Raw genomic sequence first — 23515 nt, 5'->3', positions numbered from 1 at the left:
AGTTCCGCTGGTCGCGCGAACTACCCGCCCCCTTCAGCAGCGCGCTCCGCTTGGGTCGAGCGGTTCTCCCTGCGCTCCCCGAGAGGGGGCGGGGCGAGCGAAAAGCGGAACTGCTTTTGATCCCCGAGGGACTGCAGCCTTCGCATTCCGCGCATTCCAAAGGCAGTGAACAATCGGAGCTCGGTCATTTATTAGCAGAGCCCCTCCCCTCCTGCTCTCAGTCTGCTGGAGGAGCTCTCCAGACGCGCACGCAACTCAAATATACGCATGGAAATAAAAGCCGTACTCAAAGAATTTCCTTAAGGATTATATTGTTAAACAGATATATCGTCCGTATTTTTTTATTCGTAATGCTACTGTGAATTGGTGAGTTTTTAAAGAGTTTTGAAGTAGCTTGTTGTTTTAAACTGAGTTTTATGTCACATGCTTAGTTTCTTGATGCTTTTGATACTGTACGTGAACGATAGGGTTTTCTTTGTAGACTGTATTTGTTAATCCAACAGGTTTTACATGAATTTGAATATTTTGGTGGAATAAACTACGTAGCATTGTGGCTTAACTAGAAAAGAATGAGGAACTAGCTCTAACATTCATAATATCTTTTTGTTTCCATGCTCGCTTTGGCATGTTTAAATGTATTGCCACAGTTGTGGTTGTAAAACAAAGGTGACCCACTGGAAAGGAATTTGTGTTTGTCAGGAAATCATTTTTGCAACCTTGGAAAGTTATTTGACCCTACCCCATTTTTGTTCACTTCTAATTCTTATCAAGATTATAAACGTAAGAAGAAACACAGTGCATGGTGGGTGTTGTAGGATGGTGCCAGTGGTATTTTGGGTAAACGTGGTGTTGCTATGGGTAAAGGCAGTCAGCCTAGAAGCATGAGGAGTGAGGCACCACTCAGTGTTTGCTGTTGTAGAGTGTTGCCCTATAGATGAGCTATTAAAAGGATTTGAATTTTAAGTAATTTAATTCTCTCTTTTTTTTTCATCAGGTTCACAGTCCAGAAAAGTCTTATAACACACTATCATTTATTGTTGTCTGCAAAACATAGACTGAAATGAGAACAGCAGAGGATTCGTCAGGCACTGTGCTGCACCGACTGATTCAAGAGCAGCTCCGTTATGGGAACCCTACTGACCCTACTCTGTTGGCCATCCAGCAGCAGGCACTGCGTGGAGGCAGCAGTGGAGGAGGTGCAGGAAGCCCTCGTTCATCTCTGGAAAGCCTAACGCAAGATGAATCACTTTCTCCCCAGTTGTCCACCCGACAGGAGCCCCAGGGCCAAGAGCACCAGGGGGACTACCAGCATTTAGAGAGTCCAGTCTGCCACCTCTATCAGCTCCACACAGAGGAGCTGCCAACTTATGAGGAAGCAAAAGCACACTCACAGTACCTGGCCTACCAGAGAGGTCAGGTAGGGCTTCAGCACTGCAGCCTGGAGAACCCCGGAATGGTTGGTGAAGCCGAGCAGGACGAGGGCATGTGGGACGTGAAGCGGGAGCATGCTCGCTCACTCAGCGAACGCCTCTTGCAGCTCTCGTTGGAGAGGAACTATGCCCATGACAATATTCCCATGAGCTCATCGCATAGCTACCCTCAGCTCTCCAATAATCACTCTGGTCCTGTTGTGAACGAGAGGTTGATTCATGAGCCAGACCAACGTGGTCCACCCCCGGAGTACCCCTTTATGGTCAGATCCCCTGGATATATGCTTAGTCATTCACAGGAACATGGGCACTATTATAAAGAGCCCCCTCCTGCTTTCCACTCACAGCATCACAGGTACAATCAGCTATTTTTTTCACTTTATATTACATATAGGTATATTGTGGGTGCACACTAATGGCTTATATTTATTTTTCTAACAGGTTATTTCCAACCCAATCTCAAGCGCCTCACCACAGCGCCCTGCCCATGTTGACCCCTGCTGGCCAGGATGTCATTGTTGGAGGATACAGCATCCCAGTGAAAAACTGCCAAATAGAGCAGCTTATTAAAGAGAATGAGAGACTGAGGGGAGAAGTTGAGAGCTACAGCGAGAAGGCGGCAAGGCTGCAGAAGGTAAGAGAGGACTCTTTGTTGCTTGTGGCTTTTTAGAAACCTCCTAGAACTGTGATATTCTTGGTATGGTGCCACATTTTGCCATAAATGCAAAGGAGCCAGCTGTGGCCTTTGATTTCAATCTCTGAAATGACCTACAAAGAGTGTGGAACAAGAAATCATTGTGCCCTGGTGTCTTCTAGCTGCTGCATTCTAAAGAGATTAGCCCTCTTGCAGTGTAGGAATGTGGGGAAAGGGAGAGGATCACTAGAATTTCGATGTAATTTGAAAAGGACTCATTCCTAGTGACTGAGTGAAAATTCCCAGTAACTTAATTAGCATGTGAAACACTGAATTTACCCATGCCTGCAATGCCAAACATTTTTCTGTAATGTGATAATGTCATCACTGAAATACCAGTGTCAAGGCAGAACAAGGAGGGAAAAAAACAAGCTTATCTTGGTGTTTGTTTTGCAAAGGTTTATTGGGCATTGCGTATGCTGTGCAGTGTCATAACATAGATTGAATTTCAGTCCAGATTCATACATAGATAGTGCTTGGAATCAGAACAACTGTATCTTAAAAGAATGCCATCCTAGAACAGTTGATCATAAAGATCAAACCTTCTTCATACAGAGCGATACATTGTAAATCAGAGAACTCTGAAGGGGGGAGGCCTCTCTGGGTTTTTCTGTGGCCCTCTTTGTTGGGATTCCAATGGGATGCCAATTGGAGCAGATGTCTTGGCTCATCTCAGTGTCCGAGAATGAAGAAGGGGCTTTGCGTACTCCACAGCTGACGGACTGGGCTGCTAAGAGCAACAACCAGACCCCACAGCTGTGGTTTCCATGACTGAATGGCCCCTTTCACTTTCACTCTTTAACAAAACCCCACATGGCACCCAGGGTCCTGCTTGTAAATTTACCAAGTAGTATAAAACCTGCAGTTTATAGAAATCAGTGATTTTTCTTATCTGATGTTGTGTAATGACAAGTTAAACCTACATGAACCTTTATTTTGTTGTTTTTTAAATGTGCTCTTTCACAAGCCATTTTCTGCGTCACAAATGCCATACAGGTGCATATAGTGTCAAGTATTGTTCCTGTCTCAGTGAATGGTATGCCTTCAAAACACACATTTCCTTTGTTCCCTGCATTTACCTTTGGCATCCCGCCCTGTAGGGAGATGAATGTGCAGACACCTGGGACTCATAAGTGTTCTTTCTGGAATGTTGATTCAATTCCCAGTCCCTGGAGAGCTCTGTGAGAGTGATTCACTTGTGGGCAAGCACCATGAAGAGCTCAGCCAAGCACATTCTTCCCCTTTTTCCCTTTCTCTTCTTTTTTTGTCTAGCTGTCATCATTGCGCTCTGATCCTTGTCTTTTTATATTTAGGTGTAAGAAAGAAAGGTGAAATTCACCCAAAAATAAAAATTGTCATATACTCACTGTCATGTTGTTTCAAACAAGCTATACTTCATCCCTCCTCTGAACATAAAAGAAGATACTTGGCATAATGTCCAATCTGCTCTTTTCTTTGCAGTGAGAGTAAATGGGGATTAGGAATTGAGGAATTAATGTGAGTTAATAAATAACAGATATTAAAATGCCTTTCTCCTCTCTTTCAGCTCGAAAAGGAGATTCAGAGGATATCAGAGGCCTATGAGACTCTTATGAAGGGATCTGCGAAGAGAGAAGCCCTTGAGAAAACCATGAGGAACAAGCTTGAGAGTGAGATCAAGCGACTTCATGACTTCAACAGAGATCTCAGGGGTAAGATGTTTCACATAGCTGAGCTAATTGTCTTAAATATGAGCTACATGTTTAGGTATGAGGCGATAAATACTAATTGTTGACTCCCACATTAGACCGCCTGGAAACAGCCAACAAACAGAGAGCAGCCATGGAAGTTGAAGACAAGAGTCGGCATGCCTTCACCAAACTGGTTGAGCAAAGTAAGAATTCCCCTTTGCTCCTCTATAAATTATCCTTCTCCCAAATGTGTAGTCAAGCATGCAAGCAGCCCCAGCTGTTCCCACTGAGTTTTTATGTTTATGCTGTAGGCATAATAATGCATTCCTTTAACAATGCAATGCATGTTTATCATTGATGTGATTTCTGACAAAGCGTTTGGTTTGATATATTGCTTGCTACGCTGAAATGGTCCATAAGCATAGCAAGACTTTTTTTAAACAAATTAAGTGCCAGTAAATAGTTGGTTTGGTACATCCTATAGTCTTCGTCTCAGAAAGTTGTTTTTGAAATTTGACCCAAACATTATTAACACTGTAAGTAAATGTGACCTGGATTCCTGGAATATTTTCAGGTATTTTGGGATATTCCATCCTCCTGGAATGCTTCCCAACAGCCCCCACCATTATTTTAGTCTCTGAGGCCCTAAGCACCCTCTTCTGATGCCCTATGCACTGGCTCTCCATTTTTGGGCATATTAGCGCTAAAGAATTCAGAGCTGTGTTAGGGTAAACTGGATTTGTTTTGCTAATCCTAATAGGGATTGTTGTTCAGCATTTGATTTGAATGATCCCCAAGAGTAGAAGTATAAAGTGATCCTTCATATTTGCATAATAAAATTAGTTTACCCCAAAAAAGAAAATGTTTGTGCAAACAAAAATTCTGAATGTTTCCTTCTGAGCCAACACATAGTTCCATGTAGGCATGTCAAAGCCACGATTCGGCATCTCTGAAGGCTTAAAAAGGTGTAGGTTATTACGCTTTATGACCTTGTGGAACATTTGCTTTACTTGTTTACTGCCTGCCTCAGAGGCATTCCAGAGATCCAGTTAGTACAAAGACATGCCTGTGTGCGTAAGTGGATAAGAGAAAATCTGCATTCCATCCAAAGGCATTTGCTTTGGGTTGTATAATCAGCGTAGAAGCAGAATGGAAAACTAATTGCTGTCTAATTTTTCTATCTCACAAGGCATTCAGAGTGACCCAAAAACAAGTGAGCTGGGCTTTAGTATATCCCTTTTCAGTATGCAAAGTCATCTTAGAGGGTTTGAGGAATTCAGCCTCCCAAATGGGAATATAGTGAATCGCTTTTGTAATCTGGGAATTCTAAAGCAAGTCTGCAGTGTAGGTCAAAGGACACGGGGAAACTCGGCCACTCCCCTGCAAACCCAGACAGACGTGTGTAAATCAAGCCTGCCTCTTTTGTTCCAGACTCTTGTGGGAAGCTTATCCCCTGAGAATTGGTTAGAATGAGACTATAGCCCAGGGAATGTTCTCGACACACCCCAGTCTTACAGCATGGTCATTCATTTTGTGGCCTGTGTAACAACTAAGCATGATGACTGAGTAGCACTACTTGTACCCTTACCGTAGTAGTGGTACATAGTTCTCACAATGTCTGTCTTTTCTGTCCATAGATGAGGATCACCTTCGAGAGCGGGAACGTCTGGAAAAAGAGCTGCAGCATCTGCGAGGCTCAGGAGAAGAATGGAAGAGGCGGCGAGAAGCCTTGGAGCAAGCGCTGATCTCCGCTCAGACACGAAATAGGCAGCTGGAAGAAGAGTTACGCAGGAAAAGAGCTTACGTGGAAAAGGTAGAGAGGATGCAGAGTGCCCTGGCGCAATTGCAGGCAGCATGCGAGAAGAGGGAGGCGCTGGAGTTACGACTGAGGACCAGGCTGGAGCAGGAACTGAAGAGCCTGAGAGCACAGCAGGTAAAAAACAGACAATATTTTGCTCACCAAACTGGTGTGTGAGAATCAACGTCTTGGGATCGAAAAGTAAAACTTTTTCTCTTTCAGTGGCAGTCTCATGCCCAGCAAACGAGCCCTGGGTCCTACTCGGACCTTAACGTGTCATCTCTACACCAGCAACTGAGGGAGAGGGAGGAGCAGGTTCTGGCCCTGGAAGCTGACATCACTCGCTGGGAGCAAAAGTATCTTGAGGAGAGCACGATGCGTCAGTTCGCCATGGATGCCGCTGCTACTGCTGCAGCTCAGAGGTGAGTCAAGACAAAAACAATAGATAAGCTTTGCGTCAAGGAATTGGAAATAGTAAATAACTTGAAATCATTTTTTACTCATGTATAACTGTAATGCTCTTTCCAGGGATACAACAATCATCAACCATTCACCTCGTCATTCACCCAATAGCAGCTTCAATGAGGACCTGCCGTCCCCCAACCACAGGCATCAGGAGATGGAAAACAGGTACGTCCTCTATTATGCTCCTATCTGCAACTGGAAAGTCAGTCTATATTATTAAATGTATATATTATTATTATATATATATTAAATGTTTTTTTTCCTTTAGTGTCTATGTGCTTAAAGTACTTTGTTTTCTCAGGATTCGAGCACTTTATGCTCAACTTTTGGAGAAGGATGCTATTATAAAGGTCATGCAGCAGCGGTCACGGCGAGAGCAAGGCCGACTTGAGCCGCAAGGCCTACGACCTGCTCGATCTGTTCCCTCCATCAACACAGTTGCCACACCTAGTACCAGCCGAACCAAAGGTGAGCATAGTTGCCTTAGGCCAGGGGTGTCAAATCTTGTTGCTGGATGGCCGTCTTCCTGCAGAATTTAGCTTCAACCTGACTGTCTGGCCTTTTTAGTAATCTAAAGACCTTGATTAGCTGGGTTGTAGCGAAACTTTTCAGGATGTTGGGCCTCCAGGAGCAGGATTGGACTCCTTCCGTAGTCTAATGCTGTGTGCCTGTGACTTATCTGAACCAAAAAAGACAACTGGCAGCTTCTTTACTTAGTGGCTATGTAATGTCGCCAAGGAAGAATGTGCCATCCGAAATAAAATGAGTGCGGCGACTAGCCGGTGTTCCTGAAATAGTTTTACTCGTGAAACGGAATGCATTTCAGTCTCCCTCTTTTCTAGAATAGATCCTCCAGAATAGTAAAGGGAGTTTACAGGATGTCAAATGTTTGCGTGGTGATGCATATGTTTGAACCAGTAATTAAACTGCTTCCTTTTCTGTCTGCGATTTCAGGGAAGAGCCTCTCAGATGACCAGACAGCAGCCGCGTCCATGCCTCCATTGCCCCATCAGCTCTCCAAAACTCAGTGTCAAGACCGCAGCACCCAGTGTGAAGGGCCTTCAGACGAGACCAACCCTAAAGCAGACCCTGTTGCAGCTATATCTGCTCCACAGCCTTACATTTCTGGTGTGTAAACTTGTGTGCATAAACCCATCTTCACTCATCTCACTTCTTTATTTGGTGTCTCTGGAACAGTTTGATAAGATTTGTTGGTTGACATGACAAATCTAATATGTAGTATCAGGTGCTAAAAACAACACTTAATGGTAGACCTTCTATAATGATGGTGCATACTTGCCCTTTTGAACCAAAGTTGTTAAAGAGTAACCTGAGCACCATGTCAAAGCAACAGTTGGGGAATGAACTCAAACAAAACAGTCAAAGTTTTGTAAAGCTTGTTTGCTCTCCAGGCACTAGCCAACAAAGCTGAAGATCTTGTATTTCATTACAGATTCCACTTCTCTCAACACAACCCAGATCAGCAGCGCTGTTGAAAACGACATGGTAGAGATCCTCATCTGAAATCTGAGATGAACAGTGTTCAGCTTGATGCTGCCTTCTGCTCTTACACATTGAATATTCTCCTTGGGTCTCCGTCTGAGGACCAATCATGTCAAGAGAAGGTGTGCTTGCTTTGAGAAGGAACTCACCATTGAAGCCGGTCAGTTTTTGTATCAGGAAGTGAGAGGAACGGATGGTGGGAGTAACCTAAAACTGATCCTTGATGGAGAGCTGAGCTCTCTTGACAGTTCCTCCACACGTTAAACGAAAGTTTTTCATCTCACCTGGTTACCCAACCTGGACTGTGAGATGTATGGTCTGAATGTGAGGTACTTGGACAGTACATTACAGAGCTCCAAAAAGCTACCACAAGACTTATAAACACATTGTATATGTTGATGTTCTTTTGTATTTATGATTATTGCTGCTGACTGTGTTTGAAGAGTGTTGTCAGAATGGAGTAATAGGAAGAAATATCCCACTGTTGTGAAACTTTTGTTTGTTTTTTTTACTTTCCTCAAAGGAACAACCAAGGGCAGTGTTCTTTCTCTCTTTTTTTTCTTTTTTTTTAACCAGCTAAGTATACCAACCCATGTAAGACTATATCCCACATTCCTAGATAAAATGCGCAGACGAATATATCTCTAACTTTATATACTCCATGTATAGTAGATGTACCATCGCAACTGCTTTGTCCTGAAATATCAAGAAAAGAATAGTTTGGATTGTAGGAGGCCAAATGCAGTTTGAACTGGGAGGCCTAGGATTAGACAATTTACAGGAATAGTTGGGTAATACCTTCACTAGCACTCCCTTTGACTAAATTATCCTTACAGTTGGCGTTCTTACTATAACTGACTGACAGCGGGCGCTTCTCACTTCCTGATTTAAGTGGCGGAATGGGAAGCCTCCTTTTGGGAACAGTGGAAGGGTACATACTCTTTTAGTGACACTTAGGGTAAGTGTTACTTAGGAGGGACAGGAGCTGATGTTTCAGATGCCATATTATTATTATTATTTTGCACCCAGAACTGCAACCACCACACTTGTCACTCCCTCGCAGACAAGCTGGAGCTAATCTTCCCACATTCCTCCGTGGTGGAATGCCCCTGCTCAGAGGAAAAAGGCTATCTCCAGTCTGACCCTTGGCCTTGCTCAGAACGGTTGCCATTTAGACTACCATCCTCTTTTTGGATCTGTTTATTTTCGTAGTGCTGCAGTAGCTGGTTCTACTGTAAGCATTTAAATACTAGTTTTGATGTTGTGACTCAAAGGTTCTCTAATGTAGTGACTGTGACTAGCCTTGATTTGAGACAGAGACATTTCTGCCTGTCTGAAACATTTGTTCTCAACCAAGACTACACTTGCATTGGTTTATGGTGGGATAATGGTATAAACAGTTAAAACTAACGAAAACGAACAGTCTTATCTATGTGGGTAATGTGTTAATTTAACCTTTCCTCACTTTTATTAAATGCTTATTTTCCTATTGTCTCAAATACAAAGCACCTGCTGGCCAATGCTTTGTATTGGGAGTCATGCTTGTTTTGTTCACTACTTGGATTGTTTACAGAAAGGGCGGTTTTGAAATGAGAGAATTTAATATATTTTGTATATTATTTTACTTTTTGGTATTTAGTAATGTGATCATGCCAAAGATTTGCATTACAATTAAGTTATATAATAAAACTGAGCATTAGCAACGTGAAATGTAGATACGCAGTTCAAACTGGTTGACCCATATTTGGATGTTGCTGTGAACTTCAAGAATGGGGAATTGTTTTGTATGTCATTAACATTTCAGTTATTTGAATAAAACTTTAATATATATCTTTACAAAGACTGTGTCTCCTGGTTTTTGTCTTGGCTAAGGCCAATGCATTTAAGGGGGAGGTGTGTGTGGTGTCTCGTCCTGAGATGTTTCACAAGTGCAAGTCTGTGCAAACTGCTCTTATCTGTGTCCCTGCTTTGGCATGAATGGCATCTTTCTCTCAGAGCAGAAGGGAGCCTTCTTCACAACAGCAAAACAATTATGCCACCTGCTTCACTGTTGGCAAGCAGTCTTCATGAAGAGAGGCCGCATTCCAGCTCTGCACTCAAAGCCACAAAAAGATTATTACTCTCATCAACTGCACAAATAATTTGCAATTGCGGACCAAATCACTATAACTGCACAACAGCAGATCAATGATTAACCAAAAGCAGAGAATATTTGTATTGTTTTTGTGGTTTTGTAAATTAAGACATCCTCAGAACAAACTTCATGACCATTAAAAAGTATGCTCTATTGCAATTTCCCGACTTACAGTGCATATTTTGGATGTCTCCCTTATCTGACCCATATATTTCTTCCTTCTAATGAGCTGATGACCTGAATCAGGTATGTTTGATAAGGAATAGTTTGAAAATCTGTACTGTTGGTGGGTGCGTCTCAATCAGCTCCCTAGGTCAGTAGTCAGGGCACTGTAGTTTGCCATTTTAAGGGCTGTCAATCGCGAAATCCTACCAGTGCACTGAAATGTTCGCTCCCTAAAAAGTTCCATAATGCACCATGAAAACCAGGGAGCAGATGCTCACTATGTTCCCTTAACGGAAGTTCTGAAGCGTGCAACGACAGGTTTGAGGAGCACTGCTCTATAGAATAAACGCTTGTGGTATGAATTAAATGTGTACAGCTGCCATATTGTCATGGGGCTTACAGCTGCGTCGCTTCACTGCCATTCACAACTCCTCTCCTGTGGTCTGTTTTAGGCAGTAGAAGGTCATATTGGTTATTTTTGCATACTGTTTTATGAAAACTATGAATTCAGACATTCTACTCTTTTCATGTACTGTTTTTTGCCAAATGATATAGTAGGGAAATGGGCATGTTTGGAGGCAGGGTAGAACGTTCAAATGCCTTAGGCAAATTAGACCTAACCAGACAAGGGTCTCAACAGTTTGGAATGCTTTGCAAGCCAAATTGATTTAAAACTTTATAGCTCAACATTGAGAGGAATTTGCCCTCTGAGTAAAACATGTTAAAGCATTCCATTCCAAATGGGGAAGAAGAGAAATGTCTGACATGTTAGGTAAGGGGAATTAAAATGCTTCAGATTTCAGTTTAGGTCCAATCCTGATCAAACTCACCTGCCTGTACCTTTCTAGAGCTGTGTTTGAAATTGACCCCTATACCCTCATTCACTATTCCCCATTAGTCCACTATAGTCCAGTTGAAGGAGCGAATGAAATCAAGTGAGCGAATTTGGACACTTAGTGCGCCGGAAGGGCTGTCGCTTTTGCATAGCTTGTGCTTGCTGATTGATAATCATTTGAAACCTTAAAAACTGGCAGCTCCAGTAGAGATGAAAAGATTTATCTTGAATTCTGTCATGGAAACTAGCATGTATAAAGCTTAATTATTTAAAAATTAATTAAAAATAAGTCTATACTGGTCAAGCGGATGGATGGATGGATAATTCACCTGCGGGCACCATCTGGCTAGACGTGGGAATTCATTCGGCGCGCAACTCTCACAGTGCATTATGAGTTTTCTCTAGCAGTTGAGTGAACATCAGTTGTACACTTATTAATGTGGTGCATTATGGGATTGAATAAGTGCACTCGATAATGTCCACTATGGTTTCGGACACCACTACAAATGACTGTCCCCTCAAATAGTGCCCTGTTTAAAGGGAATAAGGAGCAATTTCGGACACAACCTAGTAATCCCGAAGACCTTGATTAGCTTGGTTGGAGCTAAACTCTGCAAGACCTCCATGAGAGCCAGAGTTTTGAAGCTCTGCATTATTTGAGATCTCAGATTTGAGGAACACTGCTCTAGAGAAGACAAGATATTACTTGGGTCTTTAAAAAAAAAAAAAAAAAAAAAAATTTCTTGTACACAGGAATTTTATGAGGAAGTCTCACTTTTCACATTTAATCTGATTGCTGTATAGGAGAAACAACCAGAGGGAATTTGTATAAGGTGAAAACCAATTAAAAAAATGCCTGGTAGAATTTCACCTTTCCTCCCTGCTCTGTCAGCGACATTAATCTCGAAAGAACTTTGACTCCCAAGTTCTGTTCATCAGATGCATTTTTTAAATAGTTTTCTGAAGAATGCAGACAAATGATTCACTGTGTAAAAGCAGCCCTTTTGGTGTTCCAGCCTGCCAACTCAATACATTCATGTTTCAAGATGAACTGTATTATTCATTAATATCATGATCTTCGCTCACACCCTGACCAAAAACCCATTAAAAGTTGTGAGCCACCTAACTGTGTTAAATAAGTCCACTGAGAAGAGGACTGTGTGCTCTTCAGTGGGTTTCTGTTTTCAGGATAAATATTTTGCCTCGCATGCCTCCCTCAGTAGGTGTGAGCTGGCATTCCATAAATGCTTTGCGAGATACCTGGCTGATGGGTTTACTTGTGACGGATCAGTGTGACTTTTCTCAGCTGAAGAAGTACAGACGCAAGGAATGCTCCCACTGGAATGTCCCTCTCATCAGGGGGCTCCAGTACACTTCAAGGTCAACCAATGGCCTGTTAGCAGTCACCTCCTTCCACCACCAGAGACATCACTGTCCAAGTGCAACAGTGGGTTGCTGGGCTTATAAATCATTAGGATACCACTGTGCCTTCATGTAATGTGAAGCATTTCTTGTCTCACTTGTACATTCTTCTTCATTTCTGGTGTTCTGTCTAGGTGAGAGGTCAGATTGGTGGACTAAGAGCTTCAACATCTGTTAGCGCGCATACTAGGATCACACATTGCTCCATAGGGAATGTCATTCTTGGCTCTCTGCTAGTATTAGCAGGCTTCCCAGGCTCCCCAAAATTCAGCAGAATCACCCGGGACTGAGTTCATTCCAGAAACATCTGCAATTTAACATTGTAAAGCTTTCTTTTTTAGAACAGGCCTGGTTGAAGGCATCAGTGGTTACTTTAGATGAACATGATGTAGAACATGTTCTGAAGAGTTCTTTAAAACATGTTTCTGGTGTTCAGGATTTGTTATGGTGTATTATATCAGTCAAAACTTAAAAAGGACAGTTCACTCAAAAAAATCTAAATTCTGTCATTCATTCACCCTCATGTCTTTCTAAAACTGTATGACTTTTTGTCTTCTGTGGAACAGATATTTTGAGAAATGTGCATACTTCTCGAATATGCCTAATACTTCTATACATTACATACATTATGCACCAGAGAAACACGTGAGCAGACATCTTTAGAATTTTGTCTTTAACTTTTCATTTTTGCGGTAGCTTGTATATTTCTATGGCATCGCTGTCGAATTAGCTGGTGGAGTGGATTTTTGGTACTATTGTAGAATAAACAAAAGTTGTCATGAGCATTGTAATATTTGAAGCGGAGGTCATAACAAATGTCACTAGATTGGGAAGATTTTAAAACGAGCAGTTCATTCATAAATCCGTAAGATCTTACCTTCATGCTGTGGAATACAAACCGTAAGACAGAACACAACGAGCGCAGCGCTGAAAAGGGGCGGGGCTACATAAGGGCTATAGTGGTTGAAAAACAGTATATGAATTGAGTAGTGTGTCTGAATTATTAGTATAAAACAGTATGGGTGAAAAGTACCAGAATAACCTACAAGATTCTGAAGTGCGCATCCGGTGGAGACTTTACTATCCCATTATGCCACGGGGAGGATTTGTGAATGGCAGTGAAGTGACACAACTGATGCCGTAGGTTACATGACAATGACAACATGGCTGATGTAATTTGACAGAATTTCATTCATACTATACAGAACATACTTTCGTGAATTAAGTTGTAACCAAATGTAGTACCTACTATACAGTATGCAATTTTGGGGCGCAGCGACAGTGTTTTTTGGTCCACACAATTGCAGTCAAAGAGCTCCAAAGTTGTGTTGTTTTCAAAATATCTACTTTTGTGTCCCGCAGAAGAAATAAATGCATACAGGTCTCCACTTCTCATGGTTAAGTAAGATAGCCATCATGCAAATGGTTTACAATAGTGTTCAGAAATGTTTTTCCAGTGATGCCCACACTGATTCAGCAAATGGAAAGCACATTTTTATTATTGGCCTTTACACATGTTCCAAAGATCTTAGTAACATGTTCTTGGTCAAGGACCTTAGTAACACAAATAATTCAATAAATCAAAATGTTGTGTTTTACACCAGTTTCCATGGAGATGCACTAAGATTCCAAAACCTCCAAGAGTGTGGATGGAGTGAATTTCCCTCACCGACTCTTTCCCCTTTTCCTTTCCAAAAAAGGTTATGGCTGTCTAATTTTAAGTTTGCTTTATGGTGGAAAATACATTCTTTTTTTGCCTTATACCTTTGGCAACTGTTTGAAGCCCATCTGTATTGACTCTTAAATAAACCCACAGGCACTAAAACGTAAAACAATTACAATTATATAATCGAAACTAAGAGAGTGTAAAAAACAAAAAGCCTTGAAACCAATTAGCCTCTTCAGACTAACCTGACAGCACAAATGGGCTCCACAAATGGAGGGTGTGGAACTTGTGAGTCAGGATAATCTTTTCAGGCAGATGGACCTCTACTATCTGAAAAGTGAGTGCTGAAGGTGGAGCAACAGGAAGTGCCGAAAGTATCATCTTCCTGTTCTAGAGATCTGAATCTGACACCCAACTGTTTTGAGCTGGATTATTATGTTTTATGCAATGATCACTTCAGATCTTATGAGTCACAGTGAGGTGTATTAAGGTGAGGTGAGTCTCTGTGCAGTCAGTTGTGCTTAAAAAAATGTTCATCAGGTTTTACAGACGTAAATTAAATTACTCATTAGTCAGATTATGAAACTTTTAACAATGTCATATCGATAGTCAAATAGGTTTAATTTTGAGATGCATATTCCGATCACAGTGTCATGTACACCACACCTCAATTCTTGTGTTTAAAAGCATTCTGTGACTGTGGTGGAAATTTTTAACATTTTTGAAATAAAAAGGAAGACTCCAGTCCTTTGTCTTGAGAAGGCTAATTTCTTTCATGTATCATAAATACTCATCAATAAGAATATTTTTACAGTTTTCATAAACTGATAAAATTACAGCTTAATTGGAGATGGCGCACAATATTTTGCTCATTACTCAAATGATATTTACTTTGATTTTGTCTGTTTTTTTCACTCAAGTATTTATTTATTTATTTAGTTAGATCTATCTATCTATCTATCTATCTATCTATCTATCTATCTATCTATCTATCTATCTATCTATCTATCTATCTATCTGTCTATCTATCTATCTATCTATCTATCTATCTATCTATCTATCTATCTATCTATCTATCTATCTATCTATCTATCTATCTATCTATCTATCTATCAGTTTATTTATTACTTATTGAAGCTATGTTGTTTGGTGTGTATGATTCCACATCTGAAGGTCAGTTATATTTTTTGAAAAATCAATATTAATCATTATCATGACACAATAAATACTGGAATGGTTCATTTCTTTCACCTTTTATTCAGGTTATTGATGTTTTAAACTATTTTATGTATTATTTTTATAGTTAAAAACAAACATCTGGATTTGGGCAAGGGTAAAATAATGTATACATAAAAGACATAGTAAAATGATGATAAAAGTAGGCTAAATGATGAAGGCACTTTACATTTGTCCAGTTTTACAGTAACACGGCAATTCGTACGAATTCTACGAGGTGGCTAATTCGTACGAATTCATACGACCTCACTCGTACGAATTCGTACGATATTTGCTAAATCGTACATATTTTACGAATTGCCCAATTCGTATGAATTCGTACGAATGACCTACCCCTGACCCCGCCCCTAAACCTACCCATCACGTGGGTTTAGACAAATCGTACCAATTCGTACGAGTGAGGTCGTACGAATTCGTACGAATTAGCCACTTTTTTTTTCACTCGTACGAATTCGTACGAATTGGTCGTGAGATAGCGTTGGATCTAGCCTATAACTAAAATAAAAACGATATTTTCTTTAAATAAAAATCAACCCATGGGGCATAAAATAGTTTGACATTGAAGACACCATGTGTTTTAATTTGAATGGCATATCCAGTCTGTATTTTTATATGTATTTTTGAACAGTTTGGTTGATAAAGACAAAACACTCGTAATGCAATTTTCAGTGTACAGAAAGCTTCCTTTCCAGATCACTGACCTTATGTAAGCTGGAAGTCTAGATGAGCCTAAATCTCACCGTGACTCTTTTCTAAAGATAGCCTAATTATGATCTGTTATTGTGCCTCTAGTCTAGAGAACATCCATCGACTTACATCAAGAGTTCCACAGGAAGGTCAGACATGCCTGACGGATGCCAGACTGATGAAGTGTTCAAATTACCTGGCAAAAGGCTCAGAGATTCTAAGTTGCAGCATTGCAAATATGAATTAGTCATTGCAAAGCGTCTGTCACCTGTATTATTTTTCATGCTGTGTGTTATGAAATGGCTGGTAAAATAGCAATCGGTTTTCAGATGTTTTCATGTTTGTAAGGAAACTCTTCTGAATTCCATGCTTTCATTGAAACATATGCAGATACAGTTTGATTTACCCCCATGTTTTCCCAGTAACAGCATACCATGTTAACCCAGATAAGGTCCTTGCACTGCAATGTAATGCATGCTGGAATGTTCACTATGCTGTTTCACAAGAGCTCAATCCCGGTCACACACCGACAGGTGAGGATGGACAGTGTCCACGTGCTCTCGCCTCATGTTTGAGTGTGGAATAGAGAGAATGTGGATAAAAATGGCTTTTTATAAGTGCCCTCTCATCTCAACCTTTGTGGGAGCCTACATTAAAGTGCATGTTGGCAAGCGTTTTTATGAGTCTTGTTACCAGTTCATGAACAGAAGAATCCACGCACCCTGTTTTGGGGCCTGTCAAATTTGAATTGCTAGTTATTATTCTCCCCACACCAAACAATTTAGGCAATGTCTATTTTCATTTTCATATTATCATCTACATTTTTTACACTTAGTGTAAGCTGCTGCTTGTTGTCTTGATCCCAAAACTGACTGAAGTCAATAAGCGTAACATTGTTTTGTTTTTTTTTTTTTTGGTGAAATGAATGTGCTATTTTTTTATTTAATATTTTGTATTTTGAGGGAATTTCATCATTTCAAACAATATTCACTATTTGTTTCTATATAGAAAAATAAAATAATACATATATAAGAATAAACAATTCTTATGCTACTTAATTAATTCAGTATTTAAAAATAAAGCAAAATTAGTAAATAACTAAATGAATCAAGTTCATCTTTTGACATATCATTCAACGCACTTTTCTTCCAAAGTGTGCATACTTCTCACTGAAATAAATGAGAGCAATGTGCAATCTTATATTCTGCAACTTCTATAATTATCTATATCTCAGAACCAAAAAACAAGCAGAATATCACATAGAGAAAAAAGACTAAGGGCGATATCATTCCTTTTCTGTCATTGATTTTGAACCCATTCCCACTGTAAACAGATGAGGAAGACAGCGCTCATCAGAAAAGCTACATACTTTCCAAAATCAGATTGTGTTTTCGTCTCAGGGTTATGGATGTTTTAAACCTGTCACAAAATAAATTATTTTACTCTTGCATAAGGGAATTTGCATTAATGTGTAATGCATAACCTAACCAACTGTCCTGAACCCATGCGTGCACATTTAAGGTTGTGTTTTTGCACTCTCCAGGCCTTTACCATAATTTAGAAGTATTTACTGAATTGATTGCAATACCTTCAGGGTAAAGAAGTCATGAATGTCTCAGTAGTGACACAAGAGTTTTTATCTTTTTAACTGTCCTGGATCTTGGTATATTTCTAATATGCAACCATTGCGCAAAAGACAATCATTAAGCAACACTACCAGCCGGAGCTTAGATAGTAATTCATTCACAGATGCTTAAATACAGCCAGGAAAAGTAGAGCAAAAGAAATCTGCCATCCATCACCTCCCTTTTTATGCTATTTTGCTGCAGCTTTATTGTGAAAGTGAAGCCATTCATGGAAAAATCCAGAGATTACACAATGAGAAACACAAGGTGAAGGCTGTTGTGTGGCTTGGTTTAAATCACAAATCGCATCAATGTGCCCTTGACTTTAACTTCATGTTTCTTCATGGGGGACTTACCTTGTAATAAATGCACAGTAAGTTGTGTGAATAAAAGCGTCAACCAAATCACTGAATAGAATGTCAACTCAGTGACTTTGAAGATATAATTGTTCAGATTAAGAGAAGGAGATTCCATTAATCCAAATATAGACCCCATGCAAGAAGCACCTTACTTGACAGACAGAAATAACCCCGCTCTCATCAGGAAAAACAGTTTTGACTAGAGCACAGCAGTGTTGCCAAACATCTTGGGTATCCTAGTGATGTAATGCTCCATTTATGTGCTAGTAACATGAAGCTAAAGCCATAGGATTGTTGTTCATGCACTGAGACTTTTCAGGTCTAAAACGGTCTGTTGTACCTCCTAACCTCACCCTGGGCATTTGCTTATGCAGAATTGATCGCCTCTTTCTAAGGAGGATATAATAACATGACAATGACATGAGGCATTGCTTTAGCCTCAGACACATATATTATATAATAAAATACTATAGCATAAACATTTGAGAGGGGACTAACAACTTTTACTAGACTGCGATACGAAATTAATTTGCCTGAATTTTCCTCACTATCAGCTTCTCATAAATGTAATTTGTAATCTAAACTTTGAGAAAATTACATAAAAATTAGTCCCAATGCTAATTGTTATATGAAGGAACTAGATTTTTCACATGCAGGTGTTTCACCCATATTTTGAATTATGTTTTTATGCATTGTGTCATGTTTTAGGGTTAAAGAAAATGTCAGTAAAATTAACTCATAATGTCCTGGCACCAGTATTGTCAGTTTGTTTTCCAGTTTGTCCAGATTTTTTTTTTCTTACAGTTTAAATCACTTTAGTAAGTCATATCATATGCAAACATCGTGAGCCAGAAACAAGTAATTGCAAAATATCTGCTTACAATTTCAATATCCTGAATTTTATTGAATTAAGGCTGGAATAATACTGAGCAATTACATTTAATCCATTTAGATAGTATTCTTGAAAACGTTCAACAGAACCCTATTGATGCTTTAGACACACCATAGCTGGAATACTTGATGCCAAAATCAGACTTCATTACAAACAAAATAGCTGCACGTCTTGTACATTGTACTGGAAGGATTCTGAATTTTAAGGATTGTACATTGCTGTCTGCACTGATTCCTTTTGCAAGATTTTAACTGTTGATAGTTCTGATATCAGATCTAGGGAACTTGATGTTTGTAGATATTCAGATTTAGTGCTGATGAAGTGCTGATAGATAATCTTCCAAATTCAGTGTAGTTGTGCCATCTAGTGGAGAGAATAAAATCACTTTCCACAAACAGATATAGAAAAAATAGGGCCTGAAATAGAGTCTAAATCTGGTTACTCTGCAACTCAACTATAAAGTTTAAATGACACATGCTTTTATTAGGCAGTGGAATCTTGAAATCTTTTGAAATGAATTACTAAATAAAATTCTTCTTACCACCCCCACCCAAGGGGTTGCATCTTTGCACCCTTTTCAGGATATTTCTGCATCCTTGTCTGAAAGAAATATGATGTTATTGTTTTGTTTTTTTAACTTTGTTTTTTCATAGCTGATTTATGACGCATAACTATAATCTATATGCAGGAATATCTATATGCCTATTCTATTCTATATCTGTTGTGGTATTAAAAATAGCCTATTTTCCCAAGAATAGCAGGTCTGCACCAATTTTTATTTGTCTTTATGATTTATAATATCAAGTTATATCTGTCTTGCTAGTTTTCTCTCCTCACTCAGGAGAACAGTCTCAGAAAGTGTATTTCACATTGTGTGTTATTGTACACAGTAAAACTCCTGATGTTTGGGGAAAAAAAAGAGCAGCTGCGGTTGCCAGAATATTTCTGTTAAAATACAGTATTATTGTAAACACATTTACAGAACAACCTGTAAACTTGGCAATTTTTGGATTTTACTTTAAAACTTGGATTTTAAACAACCATTTTCTGCCGAATTAGCAAGGCCACGATCCATGTTGCTAAAGTCTGTTTTGAACCTTAAACATACTGACAACCACCATAATAACACCGTTATGTAACACAAAGCCACATAATGAATCAAAGCTAAGCAAGTAGATTTTCCACAAGCTGGGGTAAACTTACTGGATTCTTGGACTGAAAACTTTCCAGGAGTTTACCGGTTTAAATGATCTGAACACAAACAGATCCGCTCCTCTGTTTGGGATCAGATCATTTAATCCGGTAAACCCCTGGAAAGTTTTCAGTAAGTAACGACATCTCTTCCCTGCTTCTTTTCGCTTTTTAAACTATTATTTCCACTGCTGTAATGTATTTATTGAAAAACAGACTTCAGAGGTCAGAGATCTTAAGGGTTTTCAGATTTCGAATGGTCTAAGTTGATAAATTGAATGTATGACACAAATTGCACGCCAATGGGACAGTGTGGGTTAAGGGACTACTTTAATTAATTAAATTTTTTGACCATTTTGCACACCTCCCATGACATGGTCTGCCCCCCTGGGGAGGCACACCCCACACCTTGAAAACCCCTGGGGTGACCCCTTAGTTTCGTTTTCTTGGATTTTAGTTTGCATTCTTCAGTTTCCTGATTCCTTTGTTCCTAGTATGCCGCCAGTCATCAGTTGTCATGGACACTCGCTCTATCATTACACCTGTTCGTTATGTTGTCATTATCACTGTGTATTTAAGTTCCTCTTTAATGCTCTAAGTGCTCCTTTCAGTTGTCCGGTATTGTTTGTATGCTGTCTCGGTGCTATTGGATTACCTGAGTTTATTTCAATAAAATAACTTATTTGATCTTCTCTGCCTCTCCGCTTTATCATCGGGCTTGCAATGTTACATTGAGAAAGCAATGTTTATTGAGTGTGTTTACCTATTTCATTTTATTTGTAAATTCAGAAAATGCAGAAAGTATAAAAACAATGGAAGTCTATGGAACGTGCCCATTTAGATAAGTAAATATGTGGCTATCAGTTCAGAGGTAGCACTGATGTGGGTGTTAGAGGACTTTATGAAGGACTCAAACTCTTCTAAGATCACTGAGGAAGGCTTTCTTATCTTTAAGGGCACCAGAAACAATCAGGTGACATCCATTTTAATTTTCCATGGCAGGGGCCTTCAGCAAGCAATTTATTATTGGATTGCAAATCAAATACAAAGTATAATGCATATTTCTCTGTACATCAATAATGATCATTTTAATGACTGTCCAATGTCAGTAATCTGAGCTACAGGAATGCTTAGTCCCTGCTCTGTCTGTTTATCCACTAATGTTAAGGGGTTCTTAGCCAGAAAAAAGGTTAAAGACCCCTGTTCTATGGCTTCATTTGAGTCAGGAAATCAGCAGGCCAACTGATTGTTTTTATGTTGAAACTGTATATGTACATGGCAACTCTCCCTGTGGTAAGCTGGTAGCCCATGACCCTTTAAGTTCTGCATGTTACTTCATCATTGAAGTCTCAAACAGGTGAAGAGCATCTAAATGAAAAGCCACTCGATGTCTTTTCATATTTCTGATTTTGGTGTAATTTCTCAGAAGCAAAACAATTTTATTTTCCTTAAAACACTAAAATATGATGTATCTTCACTTGCGTGTCATGAGAGTTTTTACCAGTTTAGGGAGGTGTGAACTCATACTGTGATTATCTGTTTTGAGAATTGAGCATGCATTACACATGAGTGCAAGGAGACAGCTGTACATCTTTCTGGTGAGCCTAATATGCACACACCCCTCTGAGAGTGTATCATTATTCCAGGTTCAAGTTAAACATTTTTGGTGGGATTTTGAGGATTCAAAGACTGCAGGAGTGAACCTGTAAAACATTAGGCTACTTGCGCAACTCCAGTTCTCAGATCAAGGTATCTCACTATGGGATACCATAGACGGAAGCACCAATTACACCATGTCTGTCCAAGGGACAGACCAGTCACAGCTCATGACAAGGAGCCCACCTCCATATACCGCTGTGATCCCCAAAACGGCATTCTAAGCACACTCTTCCCCTGTGTTATGCGAGTAAGGAAGCTTGGTGAGATACCTCAATCTGTTCTTATAGAACCAGGGTTAAGCAGGAAACCTAACGTTCTTTCAATCAATTGCTCGGTATCTCACTATGGAAATGATATGGCCAAAGCCACAGACCTGGCAAGAATGAAAGATAAATTCTCATTTATCAAAAGAGCCAATTTCAAGAACTGCATGAGCCATATAAAGCACAGTGACATCCAGATGGTAAAATCTAATAAATGTCTGTGGGGAAGACTAGCTTGCCGCCACACAAAATATCTCCCACCGAAATCCCTTTGAACAAATCGCCATGAATGAGCGTATCAGAAAAGCATTTAGATAAGCAGATATCCTGAGACCCTTGTGTCTCAGAGGTGATAACGCTGTCTCTGCACCTGCTGACCCTGAATGGTAGAGTAACAAATTTGTACACTTCTCTCCAAAAAAACAAACCTGAAATATTTCCTGGATAAGTGCTTATGAAAGTAAGCATCCTTGTGATCAACTGCGGCGAACCAGTCACCCCAACGGATCGAGCGAGTAAGAGCTCAGAGTGTGAGCATTTTGAATTTGTCCTTCTTTATGCCCTTGTTTAGAGCACGCAGGGCCATGATCAGGCATATACCCCCATCTTTCTATGGAATTAGAAAATAACGGGAATAATAGCCCCTCTGAGTTCCCCCCACTGGAACTCTGCTCTTTTCTCTAAGAGGATATTTCTGCGTTCAGCACCTGAGCTGAATCCCCATTCGTTACACTTTGACCCAGTTGAAATGAGGGTGTTTTTACTGCAAACTGAAGCCTGTAACCCATGGTTAGTGTCACAAGGACCCAATAATGGGTAGAACACTCTCTCCAGGCCTCCTGATAAAGAGCCAGATGATTCTGGTACCATCTAGTGGACAGAGAGAAAAATGGCCAGGATCTGTGTGACTCAGAGATCTCTTGGTTCATTGTTATTTTGTTTTTGTCTCCCTGCGCACTCGGTGTTGAGCCTGGATGCGACAGAGAATATTTTATTATTTGCTTTGAACCCAGGGGCTGAAGTGCTTTGTGACAATACACGTGCAAATTTGTGCTTGTACGGTAGGGGGCCCAACCTCATATTCTTTCAAGGACCCAAAATTGCTAGCGGCGCCCACGTGTTCAAAAACCTTGAGAGATTAAGCCAGAATGAACTCTCACCTGCAACAGCGAGAGCCATAGAATGGCTGTTGCTTTACCGTGCACCACGTGAGGTGCGTAGGTTGAGGTCTGTTGTATTACAGATTTTCTCCCAGACAGCCGGGTTTGGATTCCAGCTGAGTGCCCAACTCCTCCAATAACTCTGCTTGATCAACAACGAAGTTGCATTATTGCACTGATTATATATTTTCTGGTGCATGGAAGCTGGAGGGACTGGCAGATGAGAGAGTGGTCTGCATCTCTACTACACACTCGGAAAAGCCGTCTAGCCATCATAAATATCCCATTTAACTCTCGGGTCTCCAGTTACTGGCCAAGCGATGTTAAGCTTATAGCTGCCAAGCCTGCAGCACACTTACAAACTGCTACTAGGTCACAATCTACCACCGCTGATGCTAAATTGACATTTTGTGCGTTCACAGGCCCCAGATAGGAAAACGTCATCCTCCTGATCTATCCTCTCTGAATCAAGAATTAAGATGTGTGAATTTCAAAATGTCAATGGGAGTCAAAGGTTATATGCTGTGCAGTTTAAAAGTTAAGTATGGGTAAGGCCCTTCTGAGAGGAAAAGAAATGAGTTGGGAAACATATTATGACTTACTGACAGAGCAAGACAGCTCTGAAATAAGCCAGACTTGGTAGAAATGTGGAAGATGGCCA

At 40.1% G+C, this 23515-nt stretch overlaps 1 protein-coding gene across 2 annotated transcripts; it reads left to right on the top strand.

Moving 5' to 3' along the window:
• Positions 1-219: 219 nt before the first annotated feature.
• amotl2a (angiomotin like 2a) lies at positions 220-7668 on the top strand. Of its 2 annotated transcripts, none has more exons than XM_079884727.1 (11): positions 220-366; positions 995-1785; positions 1872-2064; positions 3671-3815; positions 3911-3997; positions 5432-5727; positions 5815-6014; positions 6121-6222; positions 6359-6525; positions 7012-7185; positions 7511-7668. In XM_079884727.1, the coding sequence occupies exons 2-11, from the start codon at positions 1061-1063 to the stop codon at positions 7579-7581; spliced, it is 2160 nt and encodes a 719-aa protein (XP_079740853.1). In that variant the 5' UTR covers positions 220-366; positions 995-1060; the 3' UTR covers positions 7582-7668. The 2 variants fall into 2 exon arrangements, with proteins under 2 accessions (XP_079740853.1, XP_079740854.1); XM_079884728.1 differs by having other exon boundaries at positions 274-366; positions 1055-1785.
• Positions 7669-23515: the final 15847 nt, after the last annotated feature.

The sequence above is a fragment of the Squalius cephalus genome (genome assembly GCF_949319135.1).
Source record: "Squalius cephalus genome assembly, chromosome: 10".
In the NCBI taxonomy this organism is placed as follows: domain Eukaryota; kingdom Metazoa; phylum Chordata; class Actinopteri; order Cypriniformes; family Leuciscidae; genus Squalius; species Squalius cephalus.
Note: the sequence above shows the minus strand (reverse complement) of the source record. Positions and strands in the feature narration are given on the sequence as shown.

What these genes read in the sequence shown, in the direction of transcription:
- amotl2a (XM_079884727.1), top strand. Translation starts at nt 1,061, where the DNA reads ATGAGAACAGCAGAGGATTCGTCAGGCACTGTGCTGCACCGACTGATT. An exon ending in GCTACTGCTGCAGCTCAGAG is followed by an intron (nt 6,015 to 6,120) that starts GTGAGTCAAGAC and finishes TGCTCTTTCCAG; the next exon opens with GGATACAACAATCATCAACC. An exon ending in TAGTACCAGCCGAACCAAAG is followed by an intron (nt 6,526 to 7,011) that starts GTGAGCATAGTT and finishes CTGCGATTTCAG; the next exon opens with GGAAGAGCCTCTCAGATGAC.